The 23,722-nt window shown below is 42.7% G+C and overlaps 1 protein-coding gene across 5 annotated transcripts in view; it reads left to right on the top strand.

Annotated features, from left to right (window-relative positions):
- Positions 1-23,722, top strand: part of TTC7B (tetratricopeptide repeat domain 7B) — a 200,357-nt gene that overhangs the window by 45,228 nt on the left and 131,407 nt on the right. For all 5 annotated transcript variants that reach the window (XM_080915923.1, XM_080915922.1, XM_080915921.1 and 2 more), the window contains 2 exons: positions 9,514-9,644; positions 20,024-20,145. In XM_080915923.1, the coding sequence (XP_080772049.1) occupies positions 9,514-9,644; positions 20,024-20,145 (253 nt within the window). The remainder of the gene's footprint in view (positions 1-9,513; positions 9,645-20,023; positions 20,146-23,722) is intronic.

The following is a 23,722-nucleotide window of genomic DNA, read 5'->3' as shown; positions in this document are numbered from 1 at the left end:
GAAATGTTTTAACCTTCACAGAAGGAACTGCCAGATACTAATTCCCCTGTGGAAATGTTATCCCACAGCAATGAGATGGACCATAGGCTGGGTGTGTGGATATTCTGCATTTTTGAAACAACAGTGTGGTCAGCTTTATTTATTTCTCTTAAACCTGCTTTGGTTGTCTAATAGCATTTTGGTATGGCTTACTATGACTTCAGCGTGTTTCTAAAAAGGTTTTTGGCTGTTCCCCAGGGTAGTAATGTTAATAGAACCTTAGGAAGTGAGATCCAGAGGAAAATGATTAGATCCTTGGGCAGCATCCTTGGAAGGTGTTGATGTAGATCTCAGAGGACCTTGGTTTCTATAAGAGTGGGTTGTTCAATAGAATGTACTTGATCCTTCTTGCTTCTTGTCCCACCACCACATTGTTCTTTCGCATATGCTTCCACCATGATTCTTCCCTCCTTGTTGTGATGTAGTTAGAAGTACTTCTCATCAGAGCTAGGAAGATACTAAACCTCTGACTAAATAGATGTTTCTGTACAGCACCTAGTCTCTGACATTCAGTTGTAGAAAAAGAGAGCAGACACACTGTTTTCACCCTTTAGTGTGTATAGAAAGACATTACTGAGATTGGTGTTAGCACTGTAGAAGCTGTTTAGCAAGTTTAGTTTTTATTATTATTTTTTATTGTGTATTCTCAAGGAAAAGGAAAGCCACTAAAGCACTACTGAGACACTTCTAAACCAACAAGGCCATCTTGGATTTTAATGGGAGCCAATTTGGGCCTTGACCTCAGGACTTTGCCTCTCAGACAGTGTGGATGTGATCCCAGGGTTGAGAATTTATATACCAATCCAGAGGCCCAGCTTTGATAGAGGAATAGATATTCTGGAACTGAGTTGTGCAGAAATGGATTTGGTATGCTAAGTCAGGATCCTGCCTGTGCTCTGAAACATGTCCCCTGGCATGTGAAATGGAAGACATAGTGTGTTGGTGTAGAGAGAAACAACAGTTAGTCTAACACCATAAAGGGCCTCTGCTCAAGACTCATTACTGTGAACCCACTTGTAGCCCATCCTTAAATGTTATAAATTTGCTATTTAGAACTTAAATGGGTCTCAGGCCCTCTACCTAGTTTGTAATGTAGGGTAGATTGTGAAGCCATTTTAAACACCCTCACTAGCCATACATGAGTGTGGACTGTAGACCCAGAACACTGGCTTTAGCCTTTTAGATCCCAGTAAAATACAAGTGTAATCAAGTTGTATTGAGCAGACTCAGTATTGCTTTGACTCAGCGGTCTTGGTGTGACTGAGAATGACTACCTCGGTCGTAGCCATGGCATCAGAGTCCCGACCGCAGGAACGCAGTGTCAGCCAGGGGAGCCATTTGTTGTTGCTGTTCTTTTGACGTACTCTGGAGGATTAGTTTTCCTTGTATTAAACTCCTGGTTTCAGCTCTAATGCTGTCTGGTTGCTTCTTATCCGAGAAGAGAGCAGACTATGAAAGAGTCTTTTTTCCCCTGGTGGTTTTAAACTTTGTTCTAGTGAATGTTTAAAGAACATTAGGAACTGCAACCAAGCACTTGCTTTTGAGTAGTTCTGGAGCTATTGTGATAAATGAGGGGTATATATTTTTTTTTTCAAATCACATGTTGTCTTTAAAAAATGTTAAGATATCATAGCAGAGTTCATACATGAAGAGACTATTTGATGATTTGGACTTTAAATAAATACTAATATGATGATAATAATACTAATAACTTGATGATATAAATAAATACTAAAGTCTAGAATTCATGGAACATTAAATTAAGTGTTAGGACCATAGTCTTTGTCTTTAAAAAGTTCAACAGAGACATGAAAGATAAAAATAGACTCTTCAAATTCTTCCAAGTGAAATTGATCAAATTTGAGATAAATATAGTGGATGTGATTTATGCAAAGTAGATATTGCAAAAGAGAATATTAGTGAATTTGAAGACAAGGCAATAGAAATTATCTAAAGTTAAAGAGAGAATTTTTTTTAAGTAGAAAGAAGATATAGTTCTTGTCTTACTTAGCATTAACTATGAATTTGACATAGCCCACAGTCACCTAAGAAGGGACAATTGAGAGATTACTCAGACCAGATTGGCCTGTGGGCATGTTTATGAGGGGTTGTCCTGATTGTTAATTGATGTGGCCCCGCCCAGCCCAGCCCACTGTTTCCCTGCTGGTGGGCCTGGGCTGTATGAGAAAGAGCAAACAAACCAGCAGCACTCCTCCATAATTTTACTTCAAGTTTCTCCTTAAGTTCTTGCCCTTACTCCCCTTGATGATCCATTGTGGCATGGGGGCATAGGTCAAATAAACCCTTTACTCTCCTAGGTTGTTTTTGGTCATGGTGCTTTTTTTACAGCAAAGAGGTCAAACTAGAATGTACCTAAACCATATGGTAATTCTAGGTGACTTGATACATTTGTAATTAAAAAAAAATCTAGGGAAGGAAATTGGGAACATAAAAATTTTGTTTTTATCTTTGTGTATAAGTAACCTATATGTTGTCATGTGTGTATGTGCAGGCATGTGCTTACTATAGGGCACATGTAGAAGTTTGAGAACAACATTGGATGTTGGTTCTTGTCCACCCCCTTGTTTGAGGCTGGGTCTCTTGATTTTTCCACTGCATATATGGTGAGCTAGCCAGCAAGCCTTTGGGGATTCTCCTGTCTCTGCTCTCCGCCGCTCTGGAGAGTGCTGGGATTACACCACATGTGTCTTTTTTCTGCTCTGGGCATCTGAACTCCAGATGGTAGCAAGTACTTTATCCACTAAACCATCTCTGCAGCTAACATAAACATTTTAAAAAGAAATAATGGCCACTTTTTAGTTTTTACAAAACTATAAACACCCGTTTCCAGGATTCTTAGTGAAGCTCAAGTACTTTATAATACAAACTGTTCACAGCCAGTGATAAAGTCATGAGACAGCCGGAATAAGAGCCCCACACAAGTGAACAGACAGAAGAGTGGGAAACGGGGAAGATTTCAGTGAAGCAACATCTTTAGAGGAAGACTTCGAGGAAAAAGCAAACTGCCAACCTTGAATTCCTGTTCTAGTGAAGTATCTCCAACAGTGTGGATACAGCATGTCCCAGGCATAATGCAGTTAAGAGACCAGTAGTCGTAGGACTTACCATCAAGTATCTTAAAGGGATCACTGTGGGCAGAAGAAAAAGACCCTTGAAGGAAGTACGAATCAACACAGATGAATGCTTAGCACAGAGAGCCGGACTGTATCACTGAAAATAGAAGAACACATTTCTTTAAAATGTAACTGACCACTTAAAAATAACTACCCAAAACAACAAACAGCATTTCTGCTAGTATGTTAGTAAGTAAGAGAAATAAACACTAGCCAAACAGAAGGCAGAAAAAAGGAAGAAAACACAGTCATGTATGACAAATACAGTTTCAGTAAGTGTCATTGTAGGGGTTTGTTTGTTTGTTAGGTTTTGTCGTTGTTGTTTTTAAAAATAGAATTTCACTGTGTAACCCAGGCTGGCTTCAAATGAATGATCATCAGCTTCCAGAGTACTGGAGATCATAGGTGTGTGTCACCATGTTTGACTAAATGTAAATGTTCCAAATAATCACCGAAAGATCATTAGAATGGAAAATAAGGAAGGTCTGAATGTTGACTACATGAAGTATTTTCATTATGCTGGTAGAGTAGATTGAGAGGAAGAGGGATGAGAAACCTGAAGTGGTAACACTAACCATGTGAGAAGTGGAGGAGCTGGATCAAAATCTGCATGTGTATGGGAAGAGCAACATTATCTACCAACCAAACCCTTCACAACCTCCATGGACTAAAACACCAACCAATGAGCACACATGGAGAGACCCATGGCTCCAGTTGCGTATGCAGCAGAGGACAGCATTGTCTGACATCAATGGGAGGAGAGGCTTTTGGTCTAGTGAAGGAGCATTTTCCCAGTGTAGGGGAATGCTGAGGCACTGAGGTGGAGGGGTGAGTGGGAGAGGGAGCACCTTCATGGGAACAAGTGGAGGAGGAGAAGGGATAGGAGGGGGTAGGGGATAACATTTGAAATGTAAATACAGAGGATATTTAATATAGTAATTTAAGGAAAAAATAAAACAGTGATACACACACACACACACACACACACACACACACACACACACACACAAAATCTTCATAGGTGGTGTTGGAGCAAGGAAGTCAACCCATTAATCCTAATAAGAACTCAGAACTTATATACCCAGTTGCAGAGCTTTGAAATACATGAAATGAAAGTTGATAAAACGTCACAGAGAAGTGTGCAGCTATACAGTTATGCTGCGACACAGTAACCCTGTCTCGGTCAAGGCAAGAGCAGGAAGACAGATCCATAGGTTCTAGAGAGAAGCTGGGTGACCGTGTGCTAACAAGGATGGCGTCCCACCTAACCACAGAACACATAAGTTGTGACAGGTTAGAAAAATTCAACTATGTTCTCTACTGCATGTCTGTGCTCCCTAAGACTGTCTTCAGGACATCAGCAGGGGAAAATGCCCACACCTCAGAAAAACAGCTAATGCTCACTGTTTATTACACAGACAGTCACAGCCTAAAATCAGTATAGGGAAAAGACATGGAAGGAAGAGCTCAGGAAAGAGTAGGCTTGAACTGGATTTGTCCTCTCCCACCAGAGTCCTGCAGGCAGCCTTCAGTTCTCCCAGCCTTGAGTGTGATGTGTTCACAAGGCATTGTTGTGAGCATCCACAGCTGTCAGTAACAGAAGACAGTCCAGAGGCACACCATTGCTGCCCATTGGATTCTCTAGGAAAGCGCACTTCATCCGGCAGGAAGACCTTCAGTTGTGTGGAATTGGGAGGCTGGAGGTCTGTTTGCAAAGAGGATAGTTCAGGCTGCACCTTGCAGCGTATGTAAGAAGGATAGAGTGTGAACACAGTCTTGCTTCCCAAGTCTAGAGGAGCATGTGTGATAAAGCTTTGTTAACCCAGCTCAGCCGGTTAAAGAAAACATTCGTTTTCATCAAAAGTTTGTTTCTGCTATTTAAAAAATGTAAAACCAAACACACCAAACCAACCAAACAAAAAGAAACAGAAGGAGAAAGAGGAAGAAAGGAGTCATAGACTACACAAATATGAGCACTTATATCTAGAATACACAAAAGTCTCAAGTCAGTAAGAAAATTGGCCACTGTGTAAGTGGGGAAAAGATTCTAGGAGACTAAAGACCATGTGCAGATAATAAATACTTATATGAGCAGACGCATGGCTGGAGTCGGTGGTGATGGAAATATTACTAAACACTGTCAAATGCTCTTTCCTGTCCTCCTCAGCTGCTGTTTAAGAGTCGGTGACAGAGGGAGCTCTGTGGAGATAGCACCCACACAGCTGGGCAGGTGCAAAAAGGTGAAGCTAGCTTAGAAAAACAGTTCCAAATTAAAAAGTTAAAAAGGAACTTGTCATGTGATTTAACAATTCCACCCCTGGGTATCTGCTAGAGAATATTAAAAATATTTCTCCACATGAAAACTGTTCATGAATATTTATAGCTACATTGTTCATAGTAGCCAGAGTGAAAACAAGCCACTGTCTATAGTTGTCAGTTGGATAGAAAATGCAGCCTATCAGAGCCGTGGAAAGAAGAGAAACAGTACTGCTGTGACCTGGACAAACCGGAAGCACGCCTGCGGAGAGTTCAGTAGGCCACACATGTCAGCTCGTTTACACAGCGTCCAGAAGGCCTGAGCTCTGATAGTAGAGTGATGCTCTAAAGCTGATGAAGGGCAGCACTGGGAACTGACCTCATCTGAGCAGAAAGCATTTGAGAATGATGAAAATATTCTAAACTTGAATCGTGATGATACTTATGCAAATCTGTACATTTACTTTTAAAAATTGAATACATAAAATAAGCAGGTTTTACTCCATGTATATATATTCTGCCTCACTAGTGATATCAGAATGGTAAATAGTGATCAAGACAGCATAATATTGGCAAAAGAACAGAATGGTAGGTACATTAATAGAACAGAACAAGGCTAAAAGATTCATTCAACTGAATCGACTAAGTTTTGACAAAGGAGCAAAGGCAGCTCAGCAGAAAAAGGATAGTCTTTAATAAAGATTGCTAAGATACTGAGTAGCCATATTCAGAAAAATAAACGTTAAAAACCTAGTTACAGATCTCTCAAGTATTATGTCAAATAGATCATAAGTGTTGCAGTAAAATGCAAAGGTATTGAAACTTAGAAGACAATATAGGAGAAAACCAGGTGATTTTGTGTTTACCAATGAGTTACAATATCTAAAGTCTAATCCGTAAAAGAGAAAATTAGAATGTATTAAAGTTAAAATGTTCCACGAAAGGTACCAATAAAGAGAGAAGTGATCGCTTGGAGGACTGGGGAGTGTCTTGACTGGTAAAGCACTGGCCCAGCAAGCATCCGGACCCAAATACAGAGCCTGGCAAGTGCTTACAATGCCGACACTAAAGAGCCTGAGATAGGAGGTCCCTGGGGCTTGCTGACCTGCCAGTTTAGCCAAATTGGCAAGCTCCAGGTCCAGTGAGGACTCTGTCTCAAAAAGTGATGTGAGAGATAGAAAAAGACACCTGATTTTGAACTCTGCCTGCCTTGACACATACTTACTCATCTACACAGACACACATCTGCAGACACACTTTACAGGTATCATAGATTTTGAAAAAGTATTCACAATACAAATATTTGTTATAAAGAGCTTCTATTTGAAACATACAGAAAATACTTAAAACTCAACACTGAAATACCCCAAATATCTCCTAAATACCTCAGTTGAAAAAGAGCTCAAAATTTAACCAGGCGCCACTTTGTATAAGGCATACAAGTGGCAAATGGGTGTCAGAAAGTCCCTGACACACAGGGAAGTGCACACCTGCCTGGCTGGCTGATTCAGCCATCAACAGCACTGCTGGGCATGGGAAGAGCAGCAGGAGCTCACACAGCCCTGCAGGCTCAGAGTGCTGCCTTGGAAACAGCCAGCCCTTAATATTAGTCAAAAGGCAAGAAGCAGTGTGGGGCTGTTTCTTCCAAGGCTGTGACTTCAGCAGTCTTGCATGTGATCCAGAAGTTGCAGATCTTGGCAGTTACTAAATTAAATTAAAACTGATGCCTCAAAAAATATCCTGCATAGGCGTGTTTATATTTTTCCAATAGCCAAACTAAGCAATCAAGCAAACTATTCAGTACACAGAGAGGTAAGCAATGGTAGATACATGATGCCACACGTTAGTCACAATTCTTGTATAACTTAAAGAGTAAGCCTGAACACAGCTGTAGCCTTACTATTAATGAAGCAACAGGACCACAAGCCAGCCCTGTCATCATGAAGTACTGAGGATGTAGTTTATCATACTCCAACTTTCCTTCAGTAAGGCTTTGTTTTTAGATTTGCTTATTTTCTTTCATGTGTATGGGTATTTTGTCTGCGTGTATGTTTATGCAGTGCCCACAGATGATACCATATAACCCACGACTGGGGTTACGGATGGTCATGAGCTGCTTTGTGGTTGATGGGAACTGAGCCTGGGTCCTCTGGAAGAACAGCCAGTGCTCTTTATTACTGAGCCACCTTCCAGCCCTCCAATAAGATTTCTAAAACCTAACAGAAGCTCTGGCTGAGCTACTGTGGTGACAAAGCAGGGCACGATGCTGACTGCTGACTCCTTATGAATAAAGATGGCTCTTCTCTTTGTGTGCTCTCCTGTGGCTATCTATGGCCTCAGGTCATTTACACTTTGCTGAAAGCAACTTGATAACACCCTTTTGCAAGAAGCTACGTATGAGGTTTCAGATTTTTTTTTCCCTGATGCTTAGTGTGTCTACTTCCCTCTGTGGAGTAGAGTTCACTTTGAATATTAGTACCTAACATGTATGTATGAATGTATGTCATAGTGATAGATGCCAGGCAGAAGATTAGAGACCCATTAACTGTCTGATTGGGGCAAATCACTTTCTTTATCATGACAGATCTCCACTTCTTAACTGTAAAAGAGAATTGATCTTTATGGTCCCTTCCAATTCCAGACTCAGACTTCTAAATGAGCTGAGATGTATATCATATCATAGGGTACTTGAGGAAATCCTATAGTGAAATCCTATAGTGAAAATCTGCTACTCTGTCCCCCCTGTGTCTGTCCCTCTGCCTTTGGTGGGCAGAGACTGAGTCTGATTTCTCTGGGGCTGAAGGTCGGTCAGCACAGGGGTCAAGAAGTGTGTGTTCATCCTCATATTATTTTTTTGTCCTTTTGTGCTTTCGCACATCCCAGCCCTGAACTCTACCATAGAAAGAATTTGCCCCATCTGTGAGAAAAATGCCTTCAGTGTTCTGGGTTTTCTCTTGATCCAAAACTGAAAAATGAGCCATGTGTTCTAATTACTCCTATGTTTGTAGGCCCAAGTGTTGGTCCTAATGTAATAAGATTTCCCTAGACTTGAGCTAATGCTTCCTCAGAGCATTGAAAACTTATTCCAAGGCATGCCCCAGTGACCTAAAGACTTCCCACTAGCTGCCACCTCTTAAAAATTCCACATCTTCCCTGTAGCACTACACTGGGGGTCAAGCTTTTAACTGTGTCAGATCTAGAGTAGAGTTGACAGACTTGCTTATTTTTTTAAAATTGTTGAAAAGCTTTGCGTGTAGTTGGATGAGGGTCTTTGTATTCACTGGTGCCATTCTGGGACAGGGTCAGTTGGCAGTAAGACCTTTACCTAACTGCTAGAACCCTCAAGGGAGCTGCTGGCTACTTACTGTCGAGAGTCCAGGGCACCTGAAGCTCCGGAGGCATGGGTCTCAGTCAGACAGCTGGCTGGCCCCAAGCATGAGAAGCCAGTCAGGCAGAGAAAGACCATGCTTTTCTCTCCCCCAGCTGATTGGATGAGGCTTGCCCACTTAGGGAAGGCAACCTGCTTACTCAGCTTAGGAGCCCAAGTATAAGTCTTATCCAGAAAAACTTTACAGACACACCCAAAATGTTTGTCCCAATGTTCTTGCTCCCCATTGTCTGGTCATGCTGATATATAAAATTGACCACCATGTTCTTCGGGACTGAAGAAGCTCATGGTAGAGGGCCCTCTCAAGTTCAAGCTTAATACCAAGGAAAAACAGACTGCATGTGTTGTTAGTGGCCCCTTTCTTCTACAGCTTTAAGCATTCCTTCTGGAACTTCATTTTGATATTTTATTTTGTCTTTAAAAGAGAGGACAGTCAGGGTGTGTGGTATCCCATGGCTTTCATTGAGAAGCAGAGAGAGAGAGGCAAGTGGATCCTTGGTGTACTGAAGGAGTTCCAGATCAGCCAGTATTACACAGCAAGGCACTGTCTCAGTAAAAGGAGGACGGAGTGGAGGATCCACTTTGCCCATACCCTCTTACAAAGCAGAGCATTTTGTGGCCCTGTAGATCAATGTTTAGAATTAAGTCTCATGAAAATCAGGTTGTTTAATTTCAGTGTATTTGCTTTCCTCTTAGGACTCTGTTTAGAGAAACTGCCTGTTTCATCCTCTACCAGTAACCTCCATGTGGACCGGGAGCAGGATGTCATCACCTGCTATGAGAAAGCTGGGGACATTGCTCTCCTGTACCTCCAGGAGATAGAAAGGGTAAGTAAGATGCTCATTCCAACTGATATCAGCAGCCCCCCTCCATGTGCCCACATCAGATTGTGGGAGTTGTAGCCTACCACTAGAAAGAAAGCCTTTGACTTATTATCTGCCTCTGGGCGCAAGCTCTGCCTGCATTCCTGAGTGATATAGAGAAAGTGGTCATAGGTGTGGTATTCATGAAAACAAGCGGTGAGTGTATTTGTGCAGATACGGCTGTATGTGCTGTTCACACCTTTACCACTCTTGTTCTCCTGGGTTAAGATTCATGCATCTTTGCATGATCTTCACACCAGCAGGTGTTTACCCAGGCTTTATGTAGCTTTGCCTTGGCAGCATGGCAGAGGTCTGCTGGGGTTTAACTAGTCTGTTTGAGTAGGTCGTGTGTCTCCTAAGGCTGTCTGCAGAGGACCTAGCAGTCAAGTGTTTGGTCTATGTCAGGGTAACTGACAAGAATATCATAGAAGCAGAGACTAAGTGAGCAGAGTTGGCTTGAGGCTGGATAGGGTCAGAATTGAGGCCAGGGATGGTGTCAGAATTGAGGCCAGGGATGGGGTCAGGGGTGAGGTCAGGGATGGGGTCAGAATTGAGGCCAGGGATGAGGTCAGGGATGAAGTCAGGGATGGGGTCAGAGATGGGGCCAGGGGTGAGGTCAGGGATGGGGTCAGGGATGGGGCCAGGGGTGAGGTCAGGGATGGGGTCAGAATTGAGGCCAGGTATGGGGTCAGGGATGAAGTCAGGGATGGGGTCAGGGATGGGGCCAGGGGTGAGGTCAGGGATGGGGTCAGGGATGAGGTCAGGGATGGGGTCAGAATTGAGGCCAGGGATGGAGTCAGAATTGAGGCCAGGTATGGGGCCAGGGGTGAGGTCAGGGATGGGGTCAGAGATGGGGCCAGGGGTGAGCTCAGGGATGGGGTCAGAGATGGGGCTAGGGAAAAGGGAAGAGATGGGGTCAGGGATGAGGTCAGGGATGGGGTCAGGGATGGATGGGCATCTTACTTGTTCAGAAGGATCTCTGTCTTTCCAGCCTGCTCTTTACAGAGTTCATTCTCAGCTCAGTCTTAGTGTTTTCTTTTTTCCCTTCTGTATAAAGCTCATAAATATAGTCGTATCTCAGGAAGTTCATGTAAGACGTCTGTGTGTATAAGATCCTGTGTGTAAAGACACCTAGTCTAAATCTAGAAACATTAGATTCTTGGCGTCAGTGATTTGTAATAACAGCAACTCCGAAGTTTGTTCTGTAGCAGTTTCCCAGGCGCTAGCCAAAACCATGATCTTAACCGACCTGTGGGAGTGTTTGAAATGATAACCATTCTTGTAAGACTTGAGTACAACAGAAGGTATACTTTCCTTGAAATTTTTAGGCCTTGGCTTTGCATAATGATTAGAGGAGGAAGAGGACGCCTTCGCCTGGCTAGCTCTTGTAGTTTGGTTGTTGTTTTTGTTGTTTGGTTTTATATGTGCAGATGGGAAGTGAATCGTTTTAGAGTGTGCTGGTGGGTTTCAGGAGAGTCAGAATTGCCTTTGACAGGGAAGGCAGAATGGGAATTGCAGAAACTGAAGAGTGGATGGCAACTGTGGAGAATCATGTGACCTGGCCTTACTGAGCCCTGGCTATAGGACATAGTGTTTGCTATCTGGCCGGTATGTGGTTCCATCAGAAGGCCCTGTGAGGAGTCATTCAGAGCTGCTATACTGATCGTCAGGGACATGATTATGCAGGCTGACTTTGGAATCTGTCTCCTCCCCCCACCTGCCTGCCATGGCCAGCACATGGCCAGCACACTTAGTTCATCCTGGCTGAGCTTTGCTTCTGGCCACATCTCAGCTCGCTCAGAGATCTTTATTTCTCAACTTACCATTTAGTTGTCCACTTTGGAGCTGCCCTTCTCTGTGACAGAGACATGTGTCTGCAGGGATACAGGAGGTGTCAGATGGGATCCACAGCCTGTTGTATTTATTCCTAACTCCCCAGTTACTGCTGAGTTCTTCAGCTGAACCTCAAGGAAATTTACATAATCATGGAATTCAAAATACGCCTCCTTTCCTCTGTGATCATAGGAGGGCTATAGTGATCATTGGAGATAAATTTTGAAAAGAAAATTAAGACCCCAGGATACCCAGCAAGTTGGTTGGAGCTATATTAGAAATCAACTCTTTCCTGACACCTAGTTAAGTCTCTAGGCCACTGCATGGTCACATTGGACTATACCTTCTCACCATCCACACACCATCCCTGTGGAATGCAGCCCATAGGTACTGAACTGTGAATCTCGGCTCTCAGTACCACAGACAAGCTCCTTCTGCAGCCTACAAAGAAATCTCAGCCTTTCTACATAGCTTTCTGGCTCTGACTTTTCAATATGTGTTTCCTTCATGGAGCTGCCCAGACTTCAGCAAGAGAGAGTTTGAACGAGCCGAACATCTGTTTCTGCTGTGATAGGAACTCAAGACATCGGATGTTGGCCAGTCTAGAAACTGGGAAGTTGGGCCTAGTGGAAGTTCAGGGGCTCATAGACCTTATTTGTTTTCAAACTTTTGATCTCAGCCGACTTGGTTTTGAACTTTTTAAGAATTATGCTAGAGTGAAAATAAAAACTTTGAAAGGAGTAAAAGCCCCAGCAAGTCTGGGACAAATAGAGGCTTGCCTTCGCTCCCTCCTGGGAAGAAAATCTGATATGCTTTTGCCTTGCTGGTCACTGGGCAGAGGCACACAGTGTACAGTAGCTGCCCCTGCCCTCCTGCCATGCTGAGATGAGGAAGCTGCTGTCTGCCAGGATTTGCTGGCATTTTATTCATGACCATTGGCTCTTAAGTTTGTTCTTTAGTTGCTGTGCACAAGGGCAGTGACTGACCCTTCAGAAGGGCTGGTCCACGGTCCCTGCATCTGCAGCTTAAGGCTGAGAGGCAGCAGAGCAGGACAGTGAAGTGAGTTGGTGCTGGAATCTGTTGCAGATGCCACTTAGTTGTGAGACTTGAAGTCATGTCACTCAGCCTGTGGTCAGGAGCCTCAACTATAAATAGCCGCAGTAACTGGAATGTTCTTATCATGATGAGCAGCCAGTCCATGTACTTCCCAGTACAATGTTAGCATACGTCAAATATTAGCTTAGTGCTCATTACAGCCTTTAAAGTTTCAGATGAAAATCTGAAATATTACAAGTACATTGTCTTATTAGGAATGTAGAGACAAGTTTATAAAGTGTCCTTTCAGGGTCATGGAATTGCCCTGTGTGTACTGAAACCTACTTTTCCTGTTTCTAGCTTCTGCAGTGTTCTTCACACCCAGATGGACTTTGGGCTGGTCATTTATTTCTTGTGCTTCAGCTTTCTATTTTCATCACAGAACTAGCGGGAGCTGAGTTGTCTGATTTCAAAAGCCTAGAGATCTATCCTCTACAGAGGTTGGTTGTAGAGCAGGCAGCAGGCAGCAGGCAGGATGCTGTCCTGGCTCATTCTTCCTGTTCCAGATGTGGAGGCACAGTCAAGGGAGATGAGTCCATGAGAACTGTGTGCTAAATGTTTAGAGTTGTCGTTGTTAAGTTAGGCTCATAGAGACACGGGCTGATGATGTTCTCTTTTAGTTTGTTTTCTGAAAGACAATGAAATATAGCAAGCATTATATGTGCAAAATAATTTGATCAGACAAATCAGATCAGGTAGTGTTAACTGTGATGCAGGGTGACTGACAGTTTCTATTCAGATAGAGGCAGCATGCTAACAGCAAATAAGCCTTTCTGCCCTGAAAGGACTGCTGGTGGTCCAGGGACATGGAGAAAGATGACCTCACCCTTGCTGTCAGAACCCGAGCCCTGCTTTTGGCACATGAAGTCATCTTGTCTTTGGGCTTCGCATATCCTGCCTGGCCAGCTGGTGGTGGCATTCTAGAGCAGGGGCCAGGCCAGGGTGCAACTCTACCCTCTGCTGACAGTTTATTTCTTCACACCCAATTTTGGAAAAGAAGCTAAAGCTAAACTGCCAGGCATTTGTAACTGCATATGGGCCAGTTTAGTGCTAAAGTTCCAAGAAGAGACACCAGGTCCCCAAGTCTTACAGAGTTCACCCCAGATTCCTTCTCAAGGAGCAGCTCAGAGAGCACAGGTCACGACTTGACGTTATGTGTCTGCCATGCAAGGGAACTTGAGTGGCACAGCTGAGTGACAGGCCCAGAGTGGATTAGATTAAGGTCAGTGTGTGTCTTGAATTTAAGCTCGGCACTGCTGCTGAGAGAGGCAGAGTTTGAGATGAGGACACAAGCCACCGCACTCATGGCCTTTGAAGGTGAGGCCATCAAGAGGCCATGTCCTTGCTCTTATTCCCATCACTTCAGCCCAGTTGGAGCACAGGCCAGCATGTGAACACTTCTTACAGAATGTCCAGAGAAGGACTGATAGCCTCTACTCTAGCACCACTGATTTTGAGCCTGACATCTGGCTGCCTGGACCTGTGTTTTACATCATTCCAGAAAAGTCTAGTAACCAGAGAGGAGTAGCCACTTCCGTCCATGTTTGCACATTGTTGTAATACCTTTGTCCTCAAAACAGTAACGCATCTTCTGTCTGCCTCATTTTCAGTTTGTATTAAATCTTACATTACTTTTATGGTTATATACTATTTCAAGTGATATTTATTGTTGGGTCTAACTTGGCATCTTTCTTCAGGCAGCTTTTCTATTGCCTTATTTACATTACTCCTAGAAGTGGGAACATGATTTATGTAGATGAGATAGGATGCCACCTAAGCTCAAGTCACCCTGCCACCTCAGCCCCTGAAGTAGCTGGGACCACAGGCACACGTTTGTGTGCCCAGCCCTCAGCACCATGGTTATATCCAGAGCTGTGTGAACATCTCCAGTATTTAATCATCCATCTAAAAGGAAGCCTTGGACCCACCTGCAGTCCTTCATTCCTCCTTCTCACAGCACTGGACTCTTGCTAACCCTTCTGCTTCTGTAAATGTACATGTTTCATATATATAAAGTCAGAAATTGCATATAAGGTCATATAATTTCATATGAATTCATATAGTATGTGATCTATGATGACTGGGCTTCTTTGACTTAGCATAATGTTCTCAAGATCTGTTGCTGCTGTAGCAAGCATTAGTACTTTTTATTGCTATAAAATCTTTTATTGTATTTATTGTATCTCGTATTTAATGACTTTTTGTTTTTAATTATGTGTCTCTGTGTGGATTTGTACACGTACGGGCAGTACTTACAGAGGCCAGAGAGAGTAAGATCTCCTGGAGCTGAAGTTTAGGCATTTGTAAGCCACCAGACAGGGATGCTGGAAGCAAACTTGAGTCTTCTGTAAGAGCACACTATTGACCACTGAGCTTTATTATTATTATTATTATTATTATTATTATTATTATTATTATTATTATTATTATTAAAACTTGAATGTTAGAATAACTCCCCATATGGGATTTTTAAAGTTTTCCACTTTTCCATATTTAAAAAGAATTAACTCCTAAATCAAGATTAGGGTTCAGTTTGATATAGTAGATAGGATTAAAATTTTTGTTACAAGTTTCAATGTCTCTTTGTGGTGGTTTGAATGAGAATGGTCTCCTTAAACTCATAGATTTGAATACTTAGTTACCTCAGAGTAGTGCTGTTTTGAAAAGATTAGGAGGTGTGGCCTTATTAGAGGAAGTAGTCACTAGAGGTGGGACTTTGAGGTTTTAAAAGACCATTCCAAGCCTGGTGGCTCTCTTTTTCCTGCTGCCCGTGGATTCAGAATTCTTAGCTACTTCTCCAGCACCATATCTCTCTGCCAACCACCATACTCCCTGTCATGATGACAATGGGCTAAACCTCTGAAACACTAAGCCAGGCCCATTTAAATGCTTTCTTTTATAAGAGTTGCTGTGGTCGTGGTGGCTCTTCACAGCCATAAAACACTGACTAAGACAAAAGTTGGCTGTGGGGAGGGGAATATTGCTGTCACAGGTCTGACCATTCTGTTTGTTGGCAGAATGTGGATTTTGAGACTTTGAACTAGAAAAGCAGTTAAATGCTCTAAGTGGAGCTTAATGTGTCATAGTACGAGGAGCATGGAGGCAGTGCTGCTGAGAGCAATGTGGATTGTGACAGCCAAGGACAGTGGGGTCAGAGGAGAAGAATAGTAACAGGTGGCTGCTTTCTGCTCTTGTTCAAAAAAGTCTGTCTGAGGTTAAATTGAAGAGTTTCGAATTCATGGTGTTGGCACAGATTTCAAAACAGCCTAACATTGACTCTGTTGTGTGGTTATTAATGGTCAGGCTTTTGCAGATTATAATGAAAAGGAGCAAGCTGAGCAAGAAAATATTTAAAAAGTGCAATTTGAGAAGAAAATGGAGCACCTGTAAGTGTAGTACAGACAAATCTAGACAGAAAGAGTTTAAATAAAAGCCTGATGCCAAGTGGGGCACGGGAGTAGCCTCAGGCTAAGACCCCACCCAGTTAAACATCCAAATTATAAAAAGGAGCTAAAAAAAGTATAAACCTATGGGTGACACCTCCTTTGGGGACAAATGACTCCCACAGGAGTCGCCTAAGACAATCAGAAAACACGGGTATTTACATACACTAGAATGAATAACAGTAGAAAATTACAGATGTGAGTTAGTGGTGAAAATAATTCTATAGTTGGGGGTCAGCACAACATGAGGAGCCTGTAACATTCGCTAAAGAGTTGCAGTATCAAGAAGGTGAGAACCAGTGGCTTAAACAGCGAAGAAACCCGACAACAGAAAGCTGATACAGATGTAATTGAAAGAGGCAAGTTCCAGCCCCAGCAAGCAGCAGGATTGGCAGCTTGGCATCAGGGTGCCTTAGTGAAGAAACTGCAGAACATACCCTTAAGAACCACTCTGCCTCAAGAGGACCCAGGCGCTCAGTCAGCATGAGGGGCACTTTGATGTGGGACTATTCAAGACAACTTTGAAGTCAGAGATGGTGATGGCTCAGTCAGTGTGAAGTCAAGATCAGCTCCAGGAAACATGATACCCAAGTGTACTCTATACTGTATTGTTTTATGTTCAGGTATTCAGTAAATTACATGAGTTAGTCGGGAGTTTATTACAAAATAAGTTGGATCGTTTTGTTCAACTGTAGGTTATTGTAAGTGTTCAGAACATGAATAAGGTAGGTTAGGCCAAGCTGTGGTGCCCAGTTAGCAATATTAAATGTTCTTCCAACTTAAAATACGTTTATCAAAATTAACCTGTTGGAAATTGAGGGGTTTCTCTGAGAATTATATGCTATGGCTAAGGTCTCTTAGTTGAGGAAGATGCTCTCATCTTAGTGGAGGGAGGGATGGAGACATAAAGAGACTTATCATTGCAATGGTTCAAAGAAAGCATCTGGTAAAATCCAACACACTGTTTTCGGTTAGTGAGAAAAGACAGCCAACAGTCTAGAAATTGGGTGGGAATTTACTCAGCCAGGGCATAAGGTGTGTTCCCCTAAGATCAGGGACAAGAAAATTAATTTTTTGATTACTTCTGCTTGATGTGTTACTAGGTTTTTTTCATTGCATTTTGCCCAGCAAAATCAATGAAAGGCATCTAGATTGGAAATTCTTTGACAGATAATATGATTGAATATATGTAAAATTCACACACACAAATCTGTTAGCGCTAATAAACAAATTCAGCAGGGTTATAGGTTATCAAGACCAGTACATAAAGTCCTGTGTTTCTGCTAACAATGAATGATGCTAAACTTAAAATTAGAGCATGTCCACTAATATCAAAAGATTAAAATTCATAGGAATACATGTAACAAAAGCATGTGAACTAAAAGTTTTAAAGTATTAGATAGAAATGAGCTCTCGGTAAGCAAAAGCTAACCCATGCACATGGGTTCAGTGCTCAATCTTTTAAAATGATAGTTCTAGAAACTGATCCTCAATGTCTGTGTAACTATGAAAACATGATCTACTTGAAGAAAAAATCAACAAGCTGGTTCAGAAATTTGTATGAAATTTCAAGGGAGCCAGAACAGCCGAAACAAGTCTTGAAATAGATGAATCAAGTTGAAGGACTCATACTTCGTGACCTCTGGACTAACTACAAAGCTACAGTTATTGGTACTCTGTGTAGTACTGGGTACAGCTTGGTGGTAAAGCAGTCGTCCAAAGAAAACAGCATCCAACTATACCTCTACGTATCCCCCCTCATCTATCTGTCACCTATCTATCTATCTATCTATCTATCTATCTATCTACCTACCTACCTACCTACCTACCTACCTATCTATCTATCTATCTATCTATTTATCTATCTGTCTATCTATCTATCTATCTATCTATCATATATCTATTCATCTATTTATTCATCTATCCATCTATCTGCCTGTCATCCATCTCTATTATCTATCAATCTATCATTATCAATCTATCATCTATCTATCTATCTATCATCTCTCTATCATGTATTTATCTCAACCAGACATTTACATAGCAATATAAAAATGGTAACAAAAAAGTGAGAATCTTAAATCTAAAAATAGCAATATAATAAAACCTTTTCCTTTTTTGAAGAAAAAGTCAAAATAGAAAGCATGTGTGTACTAATCTCACTATCTATATCATGTGCCATTAGTTACCATAGAAAGCTAAAATATGTAGGTAAAATTATCTCCCCCTTTCCTAGCATGTTTATAGTTTTTATACACACATACTAATGTACCAGTAGCTACAATAAAATTTGTATTTAACTTTAAAGAGATTTTTAATTAATTATGTGAACAAAATTATTTTGGGGGACTGGCAATGTAGTTTGATGGAGCACTAGCGTGGCACTTGTAAAAAATGAACTGGATCCCCAATACCAGGAAAGAAACTTCTGATCCCATGACTATTTGGTTACACTTTAAAAGACTAACTAAATTACATGTAATGGCTTAAATTCAAAGCTAGAGTTTATAAGATGGCCTCTTTTTTTTGTTAAATTTTTTTTGTCTCTGCTTAATACATATGTACAGAGAGATGTCTGGATTTTATCCAACAGATGCTTACATAGAATTGTGAGGTGGTTTTTAATTCTGTTTGGACTGTACTACATCATTTTTACTTTTTAATGGTACAGTATTTTGTCAAAAGAACATAAAGAGTGATCTAGAAAGTTTCAGTGTTGGACCTCAAAGTTGAGCAGTTGCTACAAGAGTCTGAAAACAGAAGACCTGGATTAGAAACTAAACTGGGGAGTTGGTCTCATGCCAGGAAGTTTTGAAGCTCATAGTAACAGATGCTGTCATCTCAAGGTAGACATGAGAGAGAATGTACAAGAGCCTATGCAACTCCAATGCTTGACACTGGGCAGGAGGAGCTGCAGTAGAGATGCCTGTCTCTTGGGAGCATTGCAGAGTGGGAAGGAGCCTGGGACTATGGATTAGCCGCTGGGATGTACTGCAGATGCAACCACCTGGATTTCATTCTCCAATGATGGGTTCCCCGTGTGGTGCGTTCTTTTGTGCCCAAAGGAAATTCGTAGGTTAGAGAGCCAGAAATTGCTTCAATTATCCTTAAGGAGTAATTTCAAAATATTTAGGGTATTTGGGTTTGAGTCTTAAGGAGCTGCTGACTTCCAGAAAACATGAACAGCATGTTGGCATGTGGGGTTTTTTTAATGTGCCATGGGTCTGATCGTCTCTGAGAAATGCTTTGTTTGACTTATGAGTTTAGACAGAGCTGCTGATGTGTGTTTACAGTTCACTCTAAACTCAGCTTGGAAGTCTTTCACCTGAGGAGTTGACAGTTTTGTCTCTTCTGGCTTTTTTTTGTTTGTTTATTTGGTTTCGTTTGGTTTGGGGGTTTTTTGTTTTGTTTTGTTTTCAGGACTAAAGATTTAATTTTTTCAACCTGGTTATTCATGGTTATCCAAGACCAGGCTTAGGGAGAGAGGTTTATTTCTTCAGCTACTACTTCCAGTGTAGATGAGTAAATTCAGCCTCCTGGTTTGAGCCTGGTGAATTTGTATTCTGGTGAATTCCACAGTTAGTGCCAATTATGTCACGTGTTGGCTTTCAGTGGAGGAATAAGTCTGCCTGCCTGACCAGAGCCGTTGGTGGGCAGTGACTTCCAGCTCTTTGCTGAGATCAGTCTGCTTCACCCAATCTCCCTGGCAATGTCCTGGTATTTAACAGAGACTCCACATTTGATGATTCTGTTGGCACCATGCTCTGAGCTCTCAGAGTCAGTGTGCTACAGGACTGCCTAGAGGCCCCCAGTGGTGGAAGTCATCGGTGTTGCTAAAGCTTGCACTCAGAGACTGCACCTGTCTCTGCCAGAGGAAGTTGGTTCAAGTCTACAGTGTGTTTGGAGCTAGGGTTTGAAGGAAGTAGGCATTGATCTGTATTTGATTAGTTTTCCAATTCTCTCCCTTTCTAGGTAATACTAACTAATATTCAGAACAGAAGCCCTAAGCCTGGCCCTGCTCCCCACGATCAAGAACTAGGTTTTTTCCTAGAAACAGGACTTCAGAGAGCCCATGTCCTCTATTTCAAAAATGGGTAAGCTTTTTTGTTGTTGTTTTAAATTCACTTCCTAGGGAGAAAAATAATCTTTAAATATGCTGTTTCTGCCTTAGTTGTTAGAACAAAGTGACTTTAAATATGAATTCTAACACTGGGGAGATGGCTCAGTGGGTAAAGTGCTTTCCCCACGAGCAGGAGGACCCAAATATATGTACAAACTAGGCTTAACAGACTTACCTACAATCCCAGTACTGGGGAGTGGATGCAGGTGGATCCCAGAGCCTAGTTGACCAGCTAGTCTAGCCTCACCAGTGAGCGTCAAAAAAACCAAGATAGAGTATGATAGAGAAGACATCACACACACACACACACACACACACACACACACACACACACACGCACGCACGCGAGCGCACACGCGCACGCACACGTGCATGTGCACGCGTGTGTGCAGTATGTGATACAATTGGGATGTTTTGTTAAAAGAATGAACATTGGTTTTTTTTTTTTTTTTTTTTTTTTTTTTTTGTGTGTGTGTGTGTGTGTCCTCTCTACCTGACTCTCTTGACTTCCTTCCCGTGAGGTTTGAAGGTGGGAGAAAAACACTAAGTAGGAAGCTCTAGACAGGGCTAGTGGTGCTGGTGGAGTCATTTCTGAGATGCCTTTTCTCCAGGTGAATGGAACCCCAGCACACAGAATCCCTTTCTGAACAGTTCTGAAAGCTGGATTTGCCAAGCCAAAGAGTTCAGGACCTGGCTATCAGGACCATTTCTCCTCACACTGCCTTTGAGAGGGTTAGGAAAGGGATGCAGAACACATTGAAGGGAGGGCTCTCTAAGGCTTTGACATTTGTTTTCCTTTTGTGTCGTTCTTGTGAGAAATGTGCTGGTTCTGTTCACGTCTCTTCAGTTGTCCTTGTTTTGACTTGTGCTGCAGGATAGATGTGCATGAAGATCAACAGTAGGTATCTGCTTTCTCTGTAGCTTCTCCAAGGCTTTGCATGGGAGGCCCCTAGACGCCTGTCCCTTCCTCTAGAAGCAGTAGTCCAGTAGAGCTTTGATTGACAAGAGGGACACGAGTCCCACCTCTGACACAGTGAACACTGGAGCTAGCTGCTCTCCCTTCATTCTTAAGAGCTTTAAACCTTGAGGTGTAGCTCTCAGAAGGGCCTGCCTCGTAACTCACTGCTGCATGCACCTATTTTGTATTCGTGGAAAATAAAATCTTAGATTCCAATCTTATTAAACTCTTTGAGAAGAAAGATCTACTTTGCTCCAAAGTTCACTGGTTCAGCTCAGCATGGCCCACCAAAGACCACAACAAATGTCCCAAGGTTTGGCTAGCTTCATGGCTTTGGCACAAAGAGGCTCTCAAATATGATCTCATCTGCCACTGACTGAGATTGTCTGAGCAATGACGCATGTCCCCTAGTCTATTTTCTGCTTCTGTAAATGGAAGGAGAGGGAGGGGACAGGATGTTTTCTGTTCATCTGTTTCTTCTCCACAAACAAATGGTGGTCATCGCAGAGAGACCTGTCTTCATCTCTAACCTATGGGGCAGGGGAGGTGTTGATATGGAAATCCAGAGGGAGAAATCAGTTTATTGGAATCCCTGGGGCCAAGTCACTACCTTCTGCAAGAAACGCCAACTGTGCAAGTGACTGTGTGGGCTGGGCAGCTCATTTTGATTGTTGAAACCTGTTTTAGAGAGGTGGGTTGAACACGGAGCTATTGGGCTCTGACCTCATCTTTGGGAATGCCAGCTGCCCACTGGGTTCAACTTAGGTAGTTAAAAGGGGTTTGCATGGGCCACATACTGTGAATTGCTTTCTGACTTATTTCCTGTGCATTTTCCTTTACAAAGTTTGAGTGCCCTTTGACACAGCCCTCTGAGCCTGCTTACCTTTGAAGCCCTTCTTCTTTCCTTACCTTTTCCTCCTCCATCTTCCACAGACCAGGTACTCCAAGGTTTCCTCCCATCTGCAGTGTTCTAAGTCTGGGCTTGGCCACATTTGTGAGAGCTACTACATATGTGGAGGTGGGGGTCCATGTTGAAGCCCAAAATGGTTTTGGATGCTTCCAGTACCCTAGGGTGCCTGACTCATATTGGTGGGCTCCTTGGGGCATTAGGACCACTCAGAGAGTGTCAGCTGTCACTGGACGTTGAACGCGATGGAGGAGCTGCTATCCCGTATTCTGGGGTGTCCTACGGTTCAATTGGTGTACTGCTTTTTGTCATCTCTCTTTCTTTTTTTTTTCTAAGTGGATCAACAGAGCAATTTTCAGTGATAAGAAAAAGCAGTGTAGATGAGTTTGGTAATGAGAGGCAGAAATGGATAAAATGTCTTAGAAACTTACTCAAATCCATACTTAACATTTGGGTGATTCTTTCATACTTGCTGAGTTGTGGGGACGAATCTTACCTTTTAAAATTCCCAGCCTTCCCAGGAGAGACAACTAGCATCGTGAGTGTCTTCTGGAGAACCTGAGACCAGCATCAGCTCCTGGCCCTGGTGTCTAATGCTGCCCACCAGCCTTGACTTTGCATTCACTGCTCCTCCTCACACCATCCCACTCGCCTTCCCTGCTGCCCCATGACTCCCTTTCCTCCCACCCCCTGGTTACCATTCAGGCCTCTATCACTCCAAGCCTTCATGTCCGAGGAGTCCTTGGATGTGGCTGGACTTAGAATTAACTCACCTGTCTTTCGTATGTATTTCTCTGATCCCCCGGAGTGACAGCTGCAAGCCTATGAAGAAAGAAAACATTCTATCAGCTGTGTGTGGTGGTGCATACTTGTAACTCAGGAGACTGTAGCAGGAGGACTTCAAGTTCAAAGTCAGCCTGAACAACTTGGTGCTATCCTGTTTAAAAATAAAAGGATATGAGTTGTAACTCCACAGTGGTAGGTGTAGGAAGCCTGGGTTCAGCCCAGCAAAACATTATCTGCCTGCCTGTCTGGTCTATCTGCTTCAGCTGATTTATCAGCTAAAACTATGATAAGATTTAGGCTCAGTCACTTGTGGTGGGTCATGGAGAAGGAGGCATTATTTGGTTGCTGGGCCCCATAGCCCAGGCTTGGGACTGGACATTCATCTACAGTTTCTGGACCTGCTCCTGGCAGGTCACTTCCCACTGACATGTCTTAGTTCGGGTTTTACTGCTATGAACAGACACCATGACCAAGGCAACTCTTAGAAGAACAACATTTAATTGTTGCTGGCTTAGAGGTTCAGTCTATTATCATCAAAGCATGACAGTGTTCAGGCAGGCATGGTGCAGGAGTAGCTGAGAGTTCTACATCTTCATGTGAAGGCTACTAGAAGACTGGCTTCCAGGCAGCTAGCACAAGGGTCTTAAAACCCATGCCCACAGTGACACACTTCCTCCAACAAGGTCACACCTACTCCAACAAGCTCACACCTCCAAATAGTGACATTCTCTGGGCCAAGCCTATTCAAACCACCACACAACATATTGGTGTTCTTGGGAAAGCAGGTAGGGCTGACTGGATTTCCTATTGAAGAGCAGAGTCCTCACCAGACAGCACAGTCAAAGAATGGTTTTATCCTGTCAGCCTTCCTAGGAAAAGAGAAATGTTACTTCCTTACTT

The sequence above is a fragment of the Micromys minutus genome, assembly GCF_963924665.1.
Source record: "Micromys minutus genome assembly, chromosome: 1".
Classification (NCBI taxonomy): Eukaryota; Metazoa; Chordata; class Mammalia; order Rodentia; family Muridae; genus Micromys; species Micromys minutus.
The sequence above is the reverse complement of the archived record's forward strand: the minus strand, read 5'-3'. Positions and strand labels throughout refer to the sequence as shown.